General features: G+C 43.5%; 1 protein-coding gene across 1 annotated transcript; it reads right to left on the bottom strand.

Moving 5' to 3' along the window:
• Positions 1–12,752: 12,752 nt before the first annotated feature.
• On the bottom strand, positions 12,753–15,922 carry lingo3b (leucine rich repeat and Ig domain containing 3b). The gene is made up of 3 exons (XM_008294464.1): positions 15,368–15,922; positions 13,454–14,197; positions 12,753–13,322 (listed from the first exon to the last, which is right to left on the bottom strand). The coding sequence occupies exons 1-3, from the start codon at positions 15,920–15,922 to the stop codon at positions 12,753–12,755; spliced, it is 1,869 nt and encodes a 622-aa protein (XP_008292686.1).
• Positions 15,923–16,763: the final 841 nt, after the last annotated feature.

Below are 16,763 nucleotides of genomic sequence, written 5' to 3'. Positions count from 1 at the left end.
CTATGCACAGACAAGGAAGGGATACCACAAGTGACAAACTGTGCATATTTGTGAACACCTGTGTGATGGATAGGATGGACTGTCTGGACGTGAAGGACCTCTTCCTTGATCTCTAAACTTTGACCTCTTCGAACTGGACTGTCGCTGCATTCCTCTGCTGATGGTGTTCTTTGGTTACCATGAGAACCGCCTCATTTCTTTGTGTCTTTTTTGATTGTTATTATTATTATTTATTTTGTGGGCAAAGCCACTTGTTGTGTAGCATCTTCTAGCGGGAGATAATCATAATAGAGAGGAGACGGGAGGAAGAAGGGTGCAGCAGGGGAGGCAGGAGCATCAGAGGCCCATCATGAGACCGGAAGGAAACATTTAAGGTGACATTCCTCCGTAAACTGCTCGTTATGTAGTGCACTATAAAACATTTCCTGACGGAGGTGTCGGTCCAGAGGCGGGGGAGGGAAACATTTCAGTGCGGATTTGTGAAAGCTCAGACCCAAAGCAGAGAATGAAGACGTTTGTGTGTGTGTGTGTGTGTGTGTGTGTGGCTACCTCACAGAATAAAGCAGACTGTGACACAGCCATCAATACCAAAGATACTTCAAGCCTGCTGTGTTCACGCTGGATCTGGGACACACAAACACTACACACACACACACACATGCAGACACACACACGACGCGGAGTCACACGCAAATGCAGAGGTCGCACTTCCACAGAGCAGTCGCGCTGCATGGCAAACACGACGGGGTGTTTGCTGTGTGGGAGGAGTTGAGTGCCTTTTTCCTTCAACCAGGGGTTGGACTGCTCTCATCACACACACATACACACACACACACACACACATACACACACACACATTTAAAGTGAACAGGGGGGCACACACTGGGTGAAGGGGTCCTCATGACATTAAAAAGCCAGTTTTGTTCTGATTCAAAGAGCACCTTTTTCACACAGTGAGGGGAAAAGATTGTTTACTGTCACCCTTTTTTTTGTTGTTGTTGTTGTTTCTTTGAATGGTGAGGCCACTCGCCGAGTCCTCTCCACGATACACACATGCACACACACTCCAGCCAGAGATATTTTTGTGTAATTTGTAATCCGAGTGTAGGTGTGTGTGTGTATTTGACTGTTTACAAAGCTCCCCCTGCTCCCGCTCTTGTCTCGTCGGCCGGCCTCTAAATTGAACCGTCGTCACAATCAACCAATGAGGACAGAAATTTTCTCGGCCTTCCATCGCCTGAAGACACATGGTGCCCACTGGTGACCCCCGCCCATCCAAAAAAAAAACAAAAAACAAAGCCCTCTCCGCTGGTCCCTCTGTCCAGGGTAGCATTACAACAAGGCAGGCATGTGTAGACAATTCATCTCGATATACCTCAAAAATCTTTATTGTAAAGGTTAATGTAGTGAAACAATAATGACAATGTTTAGCAATGAGAGTGACAATTAAAAGTCACAGCAAAAATGATTGTTCTGGTTCTTTTTTAATTTTCTTTGAAGGAGCGTGTGAAGTGTAAGCTGTTGTATGATTTTAACATGTTCTTTTTTTTTTTAGTTTATTTATTGTTTTTAGATTTGCACGGTGTCCTTTTTGGAATTAGGAGAAAAACCGAAAAGTGCATAAGGAACATAAAGATGAGAATAAAGTGAAGGTGAAGACATCAAGGACACAGTAATTTCAGTTTTGCATCACTTTTTTGGCTTTTTTTTGTGTTTGAAGATTGTCTCAATGTGTGTTAAAGTGATTCCCATATTAAAAAAAGAAAAAAGGAAAAAAAAAAGAGAACCAACCAAAGCACCTCTGTCATTAGGGGTGGGATGAGCGATTCTTTTATGCATGGATACTATATAAGTGTATATAAACTTGCAGGATGAACTGTACCTCTACAGGTGGAGGAGAGGGGGAGAAAAACTGGGAGAAAAACAAAAAAACGACAACTGGGTTTTGGTTTCCAAGTAATCTTCTTTTTATTTTATTTTTTTAGCTCTGTGTCTTTTATGTGCTGTTTGTGTATTTGTATAAAATCTGTGTATTTGTATGTGTTTCAGGTTCATTACTGTGTCTCCCTCCCCATCCTGTGTTGTAACTCTCCCCTTTGTGTGCGATAGCTCCAGAAACACTTCCACCTCTGTATCGTTTCATCACGCAGGTTTGAGTGCGAGTTTGTGTGCGAGTTTCATTCCAGCTCATCCGTTAATCTACGTTTGATCGGCCTGGGACGTTTGTCTGCCTTAGGAAGCCGGCCGAAGCTTAAACAAACAGACAGACAGGCAGCTGATATACGGCTCCTTCCTTTCCAGTGCATCAAAATGGCGTCATTTGCTTTCTTTTTTTTTTTTTCTTCTTCTTCTTTTTCTGTTTCGTTTTCCCTTCAGACAGACCTCAGAGCTCTGGAAGCCCCAGTGTCGATGTTCTCTCCCTCTTCCCTTGCCGATCAATCAATCAGAACCAAGTGTCTTTGTGATGGTAGAGACAATCAATTTCAAATAGAGCAGAGACGAGAAAAAAAAAAAAAAGGAAGAGAGAGAGAAAGAGAGTGATGGAGGAGGGCAGAGAAACTGACTGGACAGGAGAGATGGGAGGAAAGGGGGGAGAACGGCTCTCGGTGTGTGTTGGTGTGTGAGTGTGTGTGTGTGTGTGAGTGTGTGTGTGATCACCTTTGACCTCTGCAGAGTGACCTTTGAGGTGGAGGCCGAGGCTTTTCAGGACCCTCCCCCGGCAATGAGGGGGTGGTGGGGATCTGACTTGTTAAGTGGACGTCTAATCGAAGATGTTGATCAAATGCCTGCACACGTATATATGCACACACATGTAAACGCACACACACACACACACAGGCGTCGCACAGAGAGCCTTTCTTCTGATCTTCATCTCAGCCATATGCAGCGAGTCTGTCAGTCATGTTGTTCTGCCTTCAGCCTGTGGAGGAAGAATCGAGTAATAACTGGAACTGAATAATACACCGAGTGAAAACCAGTATGGCTAAATTGTGTGTTTTGACTAAAACGAATAAAGAAACAAGCAATTGGCAGACTGGCTTTTCATTTTCTGTGTGATGGTTTCCTACCGTGGTGCTCTGTTGCCATCTGGTGGTGTGAAAATAAAAGTATGCAGATGCCTTTGTCCCTTTGCTTTTGTGTGGTTATCTTAACACTGGAGAGGACTGTAGCCTGGGTTTTAGAAGCTCCACCACCCTCAGAACATTTCAACCAGAGCACAAAAAGATGATCTCCAACTTTCACTTGGGTTTGTCGTCTTTTGTAGCTACTCAAATAGAATTGGTAGAATTTTTTATTTTCCAACGTGAAGGTTTAAATTCTGCCCCAAAGGCCCAAAATTCTGAATGCCTCTGTTTTCTGGTAATTAGTCTACTTTGGACATACTGCATTTAAAAAGAACAGATAAGGTTTTAACAAGTATCCACCATGATTGAAGTTTTAAAATGTAGAATCGTTACCAAAAACCAACCGGCTGCCTTTAGGGACCTTGATGTATAAGATATCCAAAAGTAAAACCACTAAAACAGGGGTCTCGAACTCCGGCCCTCGAGGGCCGCAATCCTGCAAGTTTTAGATGTTTCCTTCTTCCAACACACCTGATTCAAATGATCAGGATCGTTATCAGGCTTCTGCAGAGCTTGATGATGAGCTGATCATTTGAATCAGGTGTGTTGGAAGAAGGAAACATCTAAAAGTTGCAGGATAGCGGCCCTCGAGGACTGGAGTTCGAGACCCCTGCCCTAAAATGTTCAGATAATTTCAGGTCTTCAAATATTCACATCTCCATGATAACTACATTTTTTCGCTGTGATTTTATTTCCCTGCTTCAAAACCTTGTGCATAGTGCAAGAAAAAATAAAATTCAGCTGGGAAAATTATAATTTTTATGCATATATATTTATTTGTTGTTCAGAGAGAGCTAAATTTAAACACAGAGTCTAAAACTACCTAAATCAGCCTATATAGTTAGTCTATAGACTAACTTTAATGTCTTAAGCTCTTGTTTGATATGCATCTTTTATTCTCTTTGCTATTTGATCTGATCAAATAGCAGAGAATAAAAATATAAAGAAAATAAAAATAGATTAAAAAAAATATAAATAATAAAAAATAACAACAGCAAAAATAAAAATTGATTAAAAACACAACTACTTTGGTAATATAACCCAAAATGAGATGGTCTTATGAGGTTACACTTCATAGATCAGCTTTATAGGCTAACATAAAACACATGTTAGTCCTTTAAACTGTAGAAACTTATATATCAGACAACAATGTCACAACACTAATGAATAATGGTCCCTGTGTACGAACCAAAGGCTACATAAAGGAGCTTTCTGAGGGCGATGAGGAAGAGCTCATCGGATCGGCACATAACCCCGACCTCAACCCCATCCCAATCCAAATAACACAACGTTTCTTTCGTCGCGTCGCTTTTCATGACAAAGTCTTTGATTGTGAACCAGCACAGACGAGACAGAAGCAAATGTGGCATTGATTGTCCATTTATCCCGGCTGAAGCAACAGCTAATCACATAACAGGACAAAGACGATGCGATGAAAAGCAACATAATGACATAAAATGGAAAGATGGAGTCGCAAAATAACAACAGACATTTGAAAAAAAGAGAACATTTTAAAAGCTAAAATCTCTGGGCTGTGATTAAAAAAAAGGTCCTGCAGGGGATTTGTTTTATTTGTGGGAAGGATGCAGGGTGAAATATTACAGTTTGGTATCATATGCATTTATATAGTGTCTTATTTTTTAATGTATAATTTGTTTGTTTATTAATAAACACTTTGGGTCTCTATAATTAAAGTCCAACAACATCCTGAGTGATGCTCCTGCAGCTGAGGGGGAGAAATCCCAGCTCTAAATCCTAAAGCTCTGATTAAAGAGCGGAGGCTGTTGCAGCAGCATATTAGTGTTTACAGTTGTGGAGGAGGATGCTCGACGATCACGTGCATCTTAATGTCTGGGTTTATGTACGTTTTGTGTAGCTCGTGTGCAGCTCTTTGCAGATGAGACAAGAAGAGACACCGGATTCCGTTGACAGAGTCACATCATGCTTTTATGACGAAAAAGGAGTTCATTTACAAGACAGACAGTATATAAAACATACATTGAAATAAAAAAAAGAACCCATATGTGTTTTTATAGACAAGTACATTATTGTCTTTTCCTTCCCTTTGAGACCAAGCAGCCATGGGACTGAGCAAAACGTGGGCCGATCCCTGGAGGAAAGAAGCAGCAGTTAAATCCTATGTTACTATACCTACACTATTTACAGTTCAACAGTCATTTTCCTCTGTCAGACATGGCAAGGAGGTCTACAGATTTGATGACATGATATGGCTAAGAGATCTAATATGTACAGTTTCTGCTCTTCGCGTCCAAGGATCCACGCAAAAAAATATACATTGTTAAAAATTCAGGTACAGTCAGATGATGGCGAAGCTTTCAAATTCGGTTGTTTTGATCACCTAACAGTCTCTCTGATGAGCCAGTCATGTGCATTAACGACTTTGTCACCATTCGATACGACAAGTTGAACTGCTCGTCTTTATATCAGCTCTGCATTTAATTGGAGCCCTCAGCACCCATTCCCAGGTTTCAGAAGTCAGTAATGACTGTGTCAGAGAGGAACAAATATGCATTAGTGCAAAAACTGAGAGCGATCAATGAAAAATGTTCCAAAACGCTTAACGAGGTCGGTGCCAGGTTGATAGAGAGAGAGAAGGAGAGAGAGAGATACAGCGAGAAGGAGACAGCCAGAGAGCAAGAGACAGAAAAAGAGAGGAGAAGATGAGTTTACCAGCCAAATCTGATATTTTATTCTTTAGTATTTGCTTTTCTTTTCTATTAGAGGGCTCCAACAAACACAGAGCTACACCAAACAAAGCTTCCCTCTGAAGAGCGGGAGAGGTGAGAGAGTATATGGCTCAGACCTGGAGGAAAAAAAAAAACAAATAAAATTGGCACCATCTCGTTCTTAAAAGAAGAAATTGTCATGAAATGTGGAAACCCAGGAATGAGTGCCAGGTACCAGGTCTGTAGGAGCTCTGTACACCTCCTCCTGCTCCAGAGGGATTCTGGGAGAGTGACAAGGTTCAAGAGAGATCAATGAAAGTATGCCATTAATAATCCTATCCCCATACAGCATTGATCAGTCCCACCATCCTGCTTGGAATATCAATCGCTTTATCTACAGCTTTTACATCTGAGCAGGTCATCTGTTTGTGGATAAGATATGTGTGAAAGTACAATCATCCCGAGTAAACAAATGCTTCTTTTGTAAGATGCACGATTCGTTAGATATTCTTTGTGTCACTTTTTGATCCTTGCGGTTTGTTTCAACCAGTCCCATGGCCAGCAACAATGGCACCCCTGGCTCTCCGTACGAGTGTAGGTGAGAGTTTGGCAAGACCAATCACTGTATACAAAAGGCATGCATAGATTTAACCTTCTAAGACCACAAGAAAAGAAGAAGAAGTCATTTTTTCAAAATTATTTGTCTCTAGAGAGTAAACCAATCATTTGCTGATCAGCACTCGGTCATATAGAGAGAAAGAGTGACGCTGTGTGTGTTTTTTTTGTGTTTTTTTTTAAGTTTAGTTTTGTTTCTCATGTCTTAGTGAAGCTGGCGGGGGGCCATCAGAAAGTGTTAAATCTACAGACTGAGTCCCAGCAAACCAGGTGTTGCTTTTGATCGGATGGAGGCCTCTCCTGATAGCTTGTCAGAGGGCAAACAGCAGCCCCTCACCACCCAGTGCAGAGAGGAGGTCACGCTATGGCTATAAGGAAATCAGTGAAGCACTGACTTGTGAAGCTAACAGTCAATTTTCTCTCTTCAGCGTTTCACTGTTAAGAGGCCCAGAGCTGTTGGTTTAAATTACTATGATGTACAATATTAGTACATCAGCATCAGCAGTATGGTCCCCATTTGTTGCTGTTCCCCACACTGACCACCAGGAGTCACTATTGTCACACAGAAGAGGGGCTGGTAAGTGTCTGGTCAAGGTTAAGATGAAGCAGCTGTTAATGCAGAAGGTGCTTCATAACAATCTTTCAGCAAAAAGCTCTGCAACACGCTCAGTTATACCTGAATATCAGCCAGCGACGACAACATCTTTTTGTCTAATCGGTGAAAAACCCCCATATGTTGTATTTCTGTCCAAAGAAACCCACCGAATCCAGACTCCAGTATTTGTATGACACTCTGTTCTGAGAGGCCTGTTATGAAAATGGGACTAATAAGCCAAGTAATCACCCAATCAGCCGAGCTCACTTCTCGTCATCCCATTACTGCTCGTCTCAGCTCTGATAATTCAACTCAAGTCTAATCCAATCAAAACAGCAGCAGCTGTAGGATGTGGAGTGAGAGATGGATTTATTTCCAGCTAATATGGAATCCGAAATGAAAGAAGACAAAGGCTGCAGCCTTAAAGGTGAGACTAAAATTTGTTCTTTCTTGGCCAACATATTGAGAAAACAGCTCAGAGGGGTGAAAGCAAAGCCTGCTTAGTTTAGAAATAGAATGGAAACAGTATTAGAAACCCCCCCCGAAAAAAGATGAATATTTCAGGCTTGGCTGGTAATGACGCAATGATTATGGCGTCTTAGGGTTTTTCTTATTTTGGTGTGCGTCTTTGAAGAGTTTCCCAGTGGAAGGCATCCTAACTGTGAGGTTGCTGCTGCTGCTGCTGTAAATGGGGCGTCTAGACTACACTACAGCAACCCCAGGCAAGGACAAACCAGAGGAGGGAGCGGGGGATCGCTCAGCCTACTTTCTCAAGAAACATGGCAGAGGAGATGAATCAAGCTCGCCTCCACTGGTATCTACAAACACGGAGAGTCTGTCAGTGAAGTGAAGTGGCTTGGCTGCAAAGCTGTGTGCACTGGCATCTTTCTGGAGCAGAGCTGCTGAAGAATTGCTTGGCAACTGCCAGAGATGTCAGTTATAATGTTTAACATAGTCTTAAAAGCTCTGGAAATGAAGGAAAATTTAAGCCGGACAGATTTTTTTTTCTTCAAACAGCATTTCGCTTCGAGCTAAATTAGCTCTTCCATCTTTCAAAGACTCGGTGAATAGATACAAGCGCTCATTTCCAACCCTGACCAGTTTTGAAATGTCACTTTTCAATGAATGAACAGTGTGAAGATGACTCACTGTACCTCGGTGAGCAGAGAGTGCGTGTAGGCTTTTAGTCAACATCCCAACCCCTTCTCTACATTTGTTAAAGTGTGACAAGATATCATCAAGAGAAAATACATACAGTCCAGTCCATGGGTTTCCATATCCAGAGAGAGATCCCAGAGCGACACTGTGCAGAGCGGGAAAGTTCCAGATATGTTTGTTTTTTTTTCAGGAATGGGTAGGGTGTGAAATGGGAACCAGTGTTTTTTTTTGTTTTTTTTGTTTTTTTTTTTTTTTTTAGGGAACCTGGGTCACCCCTTTCATCTCTTGTCTCCACTGTTCCAATCACTGCTCCTTGTCGGATGTCATCACGAGGAGCAACAAATCAAAACACGACAACACCAACCAACACAGAACACGTGTCTACTACCACACAACCATATTCCAGCCTAATACTGTGAACAGGGACAACGAGGGTTTGGAAATGCAAAGAAGACGAGGGGTGGGAGAGGAAGGAGGAGGAGAAGGGGGCAGGAGGAGGAGAAGAAGAAGAAGGTATTAAAATGAAACACACCCTCGACTACGCCTACATTTGCGAATGATGTTTACACAATAACACCATCGACAAACACTACGGACATTCTCACTGTCTTCTAAACCTAGTTTCCACTGAGAAGTACGGGGGAATGGAAACACAGAAGGGTCGGCTCAGGGGAGAGGAGATATCCACCAAGACGGTGTCCTGCTCTCAACACCACCAGGACCAAAATGGCTGCAGACGCTGTTAAAGTCAGTGTTAAAAACCAGGCCAATTTGTTCATCTATTCTCATTCGGCCTCATGAATCTTTAAAAGCTGCTCAGTTATTCATCCTGACACAGAAGCTGCGCTTTCATCATCCCTTACAAAAGGGACAAAAAAAAAGGGAGTTTATTTCACAAAAGTTTCGAGAGTCTGAGGTTTTCTCTTACCTGGGGAAATTATCTCCAAAAACACAAACTGGTTACATAAAGTGTTGTCGGGGTGTTTTAGATCCGTGGTTCCCAACGTTTATTTATTTCTTTATTTTACAGTATGAAGCTTTCCTTTTTTGCAAGCCGCTAGCATGTTTTTATTGCCCAGTGGTGGAATGTGCATTTACTCAAGTAGTTTCCTGAAGGACAATTTGGATATAGTTGTATTTCCACCTACTTTGGACTTCTACTGTATTCTGTAAATCTTTCACAGCTAGCAGGAGATGCTTCCACAACACCGACTCACATTACCTACAAGTTCTAGTAATGTAATGTTTTAATCAAACTCGTATTTCTTGTTTAAAATGATGCGCCTACAAGGTTAAATTTCAACTAAGACTGAACAGTTTAAATGGAACATTCAGAGGATATTTTGGAGGATGCTGTCAGGGTTTTCAGATTACGCCACAAGACAACAAAAGAAGAATGTTCTCAACAACACCAACATTCAACAAACGTCTGCAAGATGTTATCAAGGCCTCGGAATGTGTTTTTTTATGAATAAAATATTAACAAAAGTAGAACATTTTTGCCTGCAATATTCAGAGGATATTTAAGGGATATGGAACATTCTTCCATAAAAGATTCCCACAGTGTCACATGAGAACAAAGACGGGATGTTCTCAATGCAACATTTGGCAAACGTAAGAACAGAGAAAAGCCTTTAGGGGAACTTTATCCAGAAACTAAAAAAACAATAATTTCAGCTAAAAACACTACTCGAACTTTGTAGAACTTATTTTAGGATGTTCCTATGATGAGTAATTGGTTATTTTGCTAATCAAGTAACAAATGAAGCTATGCATTATAGATTAAGCTGCCAGTATAAAGTAAATTAATTAGAAGTAGATCCAGATGCACCATTAAAGTGATTTACACACGAATAAATCAATAATTATAATCCAATTATATCACATGAATGATTCTGAATGGATCATTCTGCCTCACGAGTACTTTTACTCAAAGTATATTTTGATGCAACAAATAGTTTTGCGATTTTTTTCTGAAGTAGGATTTTGAATGCAGGACTTTGATTAGAAACTGATTACTTCTACTCTGTAGCATCTGTCAGGAAAAGGATCTAAATGCAGTTTTGTCCACCACCACTTGTGCTAACTGTCCTTATAATCTAACCAATGTGGTGTGGCCTCATGCCGACACACCATTTTGTAAACACATTTTGGTGAGATGTAATTTTAAATCTCTATTAAACATATTCTGTTACCTTCACTTTAATCTACAAATCTGCAAGCTAACATTTGAAGTGCTGATGTGCAAGCCTGCTGGGGGGGAAGCATCTGCTGGCTGTATAATCGTAACAAATCAACATTTTTTCTTTTTTTTAAAATTGCATACACACACGGTATGAAACACTGCTTCAGATTACGTCTTGATCAACATATTGCCGTCTGCTTTTTAGCTTCTGTGCACACTGAGACGTGAACACGCACTTCCCGGTGTGTTTAATAAGGTGTTGAGAACAGAACAGTCTCAGGTGGAGGATGAGGAACTTTAAAACGGTAAACAGTCAAAAGGTCACAGAGAACAACAACTGAAGCAACAGAACACCTCAAAGAAAGTTTTAGTCGTTACATTTTTTTTCTGTTTTTAAAACCACAGTACTACTCTCCACTATACGATGCACATGGCGTGGGTAGGGTTAACACGACTTCATTTACATTTTTGAATCCTCGGTCTCCAGCCAGGGACCCCTCCCAAAGGAGGACCCAGTGGGGGGTGTGTGTGGGTGGGGGGTGGGGGTGTAAGGGGCGAGGAGGGGGGGATGCACTGGGCTAGGGGGGCAGAGACATTCGCACACCGGCCGTGTCAGAGACAGAGAGAGAACAGTCAGCGTCGCGCATCGGTTCGTGTGTTTACTCATGTGTAACTGTGACTGTTGCTCCTATCAGTCCAAATAACCTTGATGTGGTTTTACCTCTTTTCTCTCTGGGTGTTTGTGTTTGTGTGTCTGTGTGTAATGAGGTGAAGCACAGTGACAGCAGATGGTCTTGTGATCGTCACGACAGCTTGTAAGATGGCAGTGGCAATAATTATATAACTGAATCATGCACAGGCTACTGTATAAAAAAACATCTACACTACACAAACTATGGCTTTGTTTCTTCACGCAACAAATTTACATCAGTTCTCGCTCGGAGAATGTATTTGGCTTTATGGCTCTACATACAGTATTGCTGGAATGTTACATTTGAGCAGAGCGAACATGTGAAACCACTCTGTAGGCTAGTTGCTTCACTTTTCCTGAGAAAAGGTGCTATACACGTGCTGCTGTGTGTCTTCCACTACTGGGATGTTGAGTGTTGTGTGCGATCATGTACTGGTGGGACCGTGGTGTCCTCTGTCTGCCTCTAAGTATGAACCTGACTCTCCAGGCTGCTCCCCCCGGGCAGCGCCGGCGAGGTCAGGCGACCACCAACACAGCAGAGGGCGGGAGGCGAGGCTGGCAGGTCGACCCTCACATGCTGATCAAAGAGCATGAATTGGGGGGATTGTGAAAGCAGAGGTCACGGCGACTTACGTCCTCCCTTCCTCCTGCCGTCCTCCCGCGGCCGCCGGCCCCGTCCCCTTCGCTCTCTCTTGTGTTGGTTGCTATGGTTACCGTGGCAGCCTGTGTCCGGTGGGCTTGACTTCCTAACCAAACCCTCCGGGCCACAGCCAGCCGCGGCAGCTCTCGGCCAGTGCGCTCGTCCCAAACTCACACAGCTAACGTCGTCGCAGAATCTCACAAAGAAGAGAGAAAAAAAAGGCCGAATCGTGTTTCTTTTGTCTGTTTGTCATTTATGTCATCCGAACCCACTGATTCTTACCAAATCGTGTTCTATACATCCATTAAGCTTTTTGCTCATTAAAGCAAATGGCGTATGGTGATGTTAATGAAGCGTTTGACCCATTACAATCCACAGTGGCTGTTATATATTCTGTAGAAAAACATATTCAACTGTCTTTGAAAACCATGTGTTTTATTCAGTGGTACGAATTTACAACTTAGCTCTCAACTGCAAATCTACATGCATGATTCGTAACAAGGCAGACTTTAGAAGAGCATAGCTACAAACTCTATAAATGGCTGGTAGCCAGGTCTCTCTGTATTACATTTCTTTTCAAATCCCTTACCGCACAGAGTAAAGTAAAGGGAAATTTAAATGAAAAAAGGAAATCTTTTTCGTTTTCTCATTAATATAACCGAGAGACAGGACTACCAGCGCTCCACAGCTCAGTAATCATGCCAATTTACAACTTAACTCCTATAAATCTTAACTCTCTTCTTATTAAGCACGAATGACAAATAGCGCTTTCGACACTGTTGCTCCTTACAGTATCATTCAGACATGTTTTGAAACCACAAGCTGAATAAAGCCACTGAGAGGCAGAGAGATCAGGGTCATTTTGTCATTCACAAATCGAACCAAATTGAGTCTTGGCTCCAGTTTTGATGTGGGCGTTCAATTTAGAATAGAGCCACAGACAGAAACTTAAATTCATACTTCTTTGCGAGTCAGTGGCTGTGTGTGTTTGCGTGTGTCAAACACGTTTTTGGGACGTGCTCATGCCTCCCCCGAGGGACCCCTGGCTGCGTTGTTTCATATCATCTTCATATTGAACTTCCTGGTCCCTCCTGATGAGCCCCCGGTTGCAGGTTCGGATTTCCGGAAAGAGTACTCCACTGTGAAGTTGTTCTTGCGTTGGCCGCGTCCCCGGCTCCACACGAACAACAGCAGGAAACAGAAGAGGACGACCCCCAGGAAGGTGATGCAACCCATCGCCGTGGAGACCAAGATGGTGGTCAGGTCCAAGGTGAACTTGAGGAAAACACGCGTGCTGTTCAGATTTGTGTCGTTGAAGAACTCGCCGCTGTACAGCGAGCGGTTGAGAAAGAAGGCTGAAGCGGCGTCAAGCGGCTGGCCGCGCACGGTGAGAGTGGCGAAGTAGGTGTCATTGCCTCCGGCGTTACTGGCGATGCAGATGTATGTTCCACTGTCAGTAAGCTGGGCGTAACGGATCTCCAGGGTGCCACTGGGGAGAACAGTGATGCGCCCTGAAGTCTTGGCTGTAATTCGTCTTCGCTGGGGTGAAATCCAGACAATAGCAGGTGCAGGTTCTCCTTCAGCTCGACACAGGAAACTCACCGGCTGGCCTTCACGAGCAATTACCTGGACCAAAGGGGTGCAAGGACTAAGAAACACAGCAAAGTCTGGCAAAATCACACAATTCTTTTTATAACTATTAGCAACTTCAATAATCAAACCACGGAAATGTTTTAAAGCTAAAGCATCTTCGTTACCTGCTGCAGCTTGCGGTTGCGTATCTTAGGTTTCTGGCATGTGAAGTGATCGAAGAGTGCAGAATCGGTGAAGCTGCTGAGGCTGACCCCTTGCACCTCCACCGGCCCCGCACACACCGGCACCCTGCCGTCAAAGTTGAGGGTCTTGCGTCTCTGCAGGATCCACAACAGACGGCAGTCACACAGCAGGGGGTTCCCATCCACTCTGAGGGTCTCCAGACTGTTGACAGAGTGGAAGGAGCCCTCTTCTAGAGTCTGCAGGTCATTGGACGAGAAGTTGAGGACCCGGATCTGTCGGAGACCTCCGAGGGCGTGGGGCTCCACCGTCATCAGCCCGGTGCTTACCATGATGAGCTCCTTCAGCCGCAGCAGGTCCTTGAAGGCCCAAGGCTCCAGTGTGGTGATGGGATTGTAGGACAGGTTCAGGTGGGTGAGGTGCACCAGGTTCTTGAAGGAGGCCGAGGGGACAGAGGTGATGTTGGTGTTGGTGATCGAGAGCCAGTGGAGGTCAAGGCCCTGAAAACTCAGAGGGGAGATGTACTCCAGGTACGGCCAGTGATCGATATCCAGACCCCGCAGGTTGGACAGCTTGCGGAAGTTCTGGTCCTCCAGGGCAGTGATGCTGAGGTGGCGAAGGCGAAGAGTGACCAGGCTGCGGAGGTAGGACAGCGTCTGGCCAGAGATGGATGTCAGGTTGCAGCGCGCTATTGTGAGATCCTCCAGCCCCAGCAGCCCAGAGAAGGCCTGGGGAGCAGGACGACATGATGAGATTATTTTAATTTGTTTTACATATATGCATGATGGCCAGCAGGGGAGCTTTAATTCTGATGTTAAGATAAGCAGACAGAAGAAAGAGGTTGTGTTAACACCTAACTGGTGACAAAAACAGAGCGCTCCACAGAGTGATATAAGCAAGTTATTGTCTCGCATTAACATTTTGCATCAGTTAAGAAACTCTAAGAGTCTGACGGGCCAAGAAAAGAACTCACAAACTGTATGTGTACATATTTATACACCGTGCATGCTGACAAAATACCACCAATTAAAATAGATACCTGTTTGTTAATGATGTTTCAGCTTCATTTTCTTTTCTCCATAAAAAGCACATAATCTTCCTTGGTTAAAAGAATAGTTAAACATTTGAATATAGGGCTACTGGCAGCTTTACATAGAGACTAGACACAAAAGGAAACGACTAACTGGGTTCTGTCACCATGAGGTTTCCAGACAACCAGAGGGACTCACAGCACCCAACCAACAAATCATGCCAACATAACTCATAAACCACAAAATTGTTATTGTCTTACCTCAGTTTTTGCACATATCAAAGAAATGAGATATAACTTGTTAATAAGTGAGTTTCAATCAATGTTTTAATTTGTCACAGTTTTCTCATTTTATGAAATAAATGTATAAAGATTGAAGCAAGTAACTGACACCTTTTTTTCAGCACAACCTGCTCTATTGGAATATGTGTGCCACTTGATGTTGTAAGCAGTTAAAACTTAAACACAATTTGAATTTGTAACATTCTATTAATTTTTCAACACACAAAAAAAACTATGTAGGTATATTTGGCTTCTTCAAACTTGTAGTCCTGGGCCTCAAGTGACAAACAAAACTTTAAGCTGAGTGTTTTTCGAGCTGTTTGCGATGGGAGGGATGTCCAGGGGTTTAGTTAACTGGCCGCTGGCTGTATCCTCACATTCAGCGAGTGGTATTCCCAAAAACGTTAACCTATATATTTCTCAGCCAAACCAGGACAAACAGCTGCTTTGTTACTGTCTATGCAAAACCACATATTTAATTGCTATGAAATGTTATTCTAGGAAGGATTTGTAAATGAAGCAGATGTTTTTCCATCTAGTATTTCATTGGTAGAAACAGTCCTGATGCAGATGCTGCAGGGCTTACCTTGTGGGATATATAAACCAGATCGTTGTCTCCCACCTCCAGGTGTTTTAAACTCCTCAGGTCCTGGAAGGTGTAGTCCAGTAAAATCACCATCTTGTTCTCACTCAGGTCCAGGCTGGTCAGATTGCCTAGCTTGGCGAAGGCCCCCATGGGCACTAACTTCAGCTGGTTGCCTCTTAACTTCAGCACTTTAAGACTCTGGAGGGTGGAGAAGGCATTCGGCTCTAATGTGGCGATGAGGTTCTCACTGAGGTCCACTTCCTCCAGTCGTGGGTACGGCGTCAGGTCACCCGTCTGCACCCAGCGGAGCCGGTTCTTGCTGAGGTCCAGGAGCTGTGTCTCCGTGGGGATGCCCTCTGGGATGTTGGTGAGCCGCCGCCGCTGGCACGACACCGACCTCAGCTGGGCCGAGCACTCGCACCGTGGCGGGCAGGCCTGGCTGCTTCCTGGCAGCGTCAAAGTTATCGCAGTGACCAGCAAAGCGGCCAGGACCCATCGCCACACCTTCGGCCATGTCACTAAGGCACGCCCACCAGGGCCAGGAGAGCCAGTCATGGCCCTGGTCCTCTGACTCCTCGCCTGTTGCAGGCAGGGTCAGTGCACCAGACACCTGCAAGACAAGAGAGAGGGGACAGAAGATGTGAATGCACCAGAAACCTGAAAGACAAAACACAGGGGAGCAAAGCAAAGAGAGAACAAAGACCTGATGAAGAAGAAGACCAAAGATGTGAGAAAGAAAGAAGGAAGCCTATCTCCTATAATCTCCCAAGCTCATTAAAACTACATCTACACTGCTGTGAGCGAGGTCTCTTGCAGTTTAAGAGATATTGTGGAGAAAGCTGTGGAGATTTGAGACATATCACAGCACAACAGTAAAGCACAACTGTTGAGAGCCCATCACAGGAACACAAATCGCTTTCAGATATTTAAGATAATTTGTTGTTTCACTTATTCATCTATCTGTTGGAGAACTGGGATGCTAGGAGTCATGAGAGGGAGTATCTTGCTTCAGCTGAATTCATGCATCTTGCATCTCCTCTGCTCTCCTTGCAGCGCTGAGACCGTCTGCTCCATTTTGACAAACACAATGAATTTATTATCAACACACATAAACACAGACTGAGCTCCTCAACAATCACGTTATGCCTGAAAGCCACGCACGCCACACCTTTGAAATGTGAGCAAAAGTAGATGAATCACTGAATATCCAAGTCAGATGATGTGTTTGATCAGGTATGTGTTGATGCATGATTGCGTAGGCTCTTCATTTCACTGGATATGAATTAAAAATCGTTTTGGTCCTCCCTGCATGAAGATAAGATGAATCACTTGTGCTTCAGCGTTCCTTCAGACAACTGGTCATTTCTCCCACACGGTGTTTTCAACATGGAGACAG

The sequence above is a fragment of the Stegastes partitus genome, unplaced genomic scaffold, assembly GCF_000690725.1.
Source record: "Stegastes partitus isolate 25-593 unplaced genomic scaffold, Stegastes_partitus-1.0.2 Scaffold965, whole genome shotgun sequence".
Classification (NCBI taxonomy): Eukaryota; Metazoa; Chordata; class Actinopteri; family Pomacentridae; genus Stegastes; species Stegastes partitus.
Note: the sequence above shows the minus strand (reverse complement) of the source record. Positions and strands in the feature narration are given on the sequence as shown.

Bases quoted from the DNA above. Each gene is read 5' to 3' on its own strand.
- lingo3b (XM_008294464.1), bottom strand. From the start codon at position 15,922: ATGACTGGCTCTCCTGGCCCTGGTGGGCGTGCCTTAGTGACATGGCCG. The intron at 14,198-15,367 runs GTAAGCCCTGCA...CCTGCTCCCCAG, and splicing joins TGGTTTATATATCCCACAAG to GCCTTCTCTGGGCTGCTGGG. The intron at 13,323-13,453 runs GTAACGAAGATG...CCTTTGGTCCAG, and splicing joins GCAACCGCAAGCTGCAGCAG to GTAATTGCTCGTGAAGGCCA.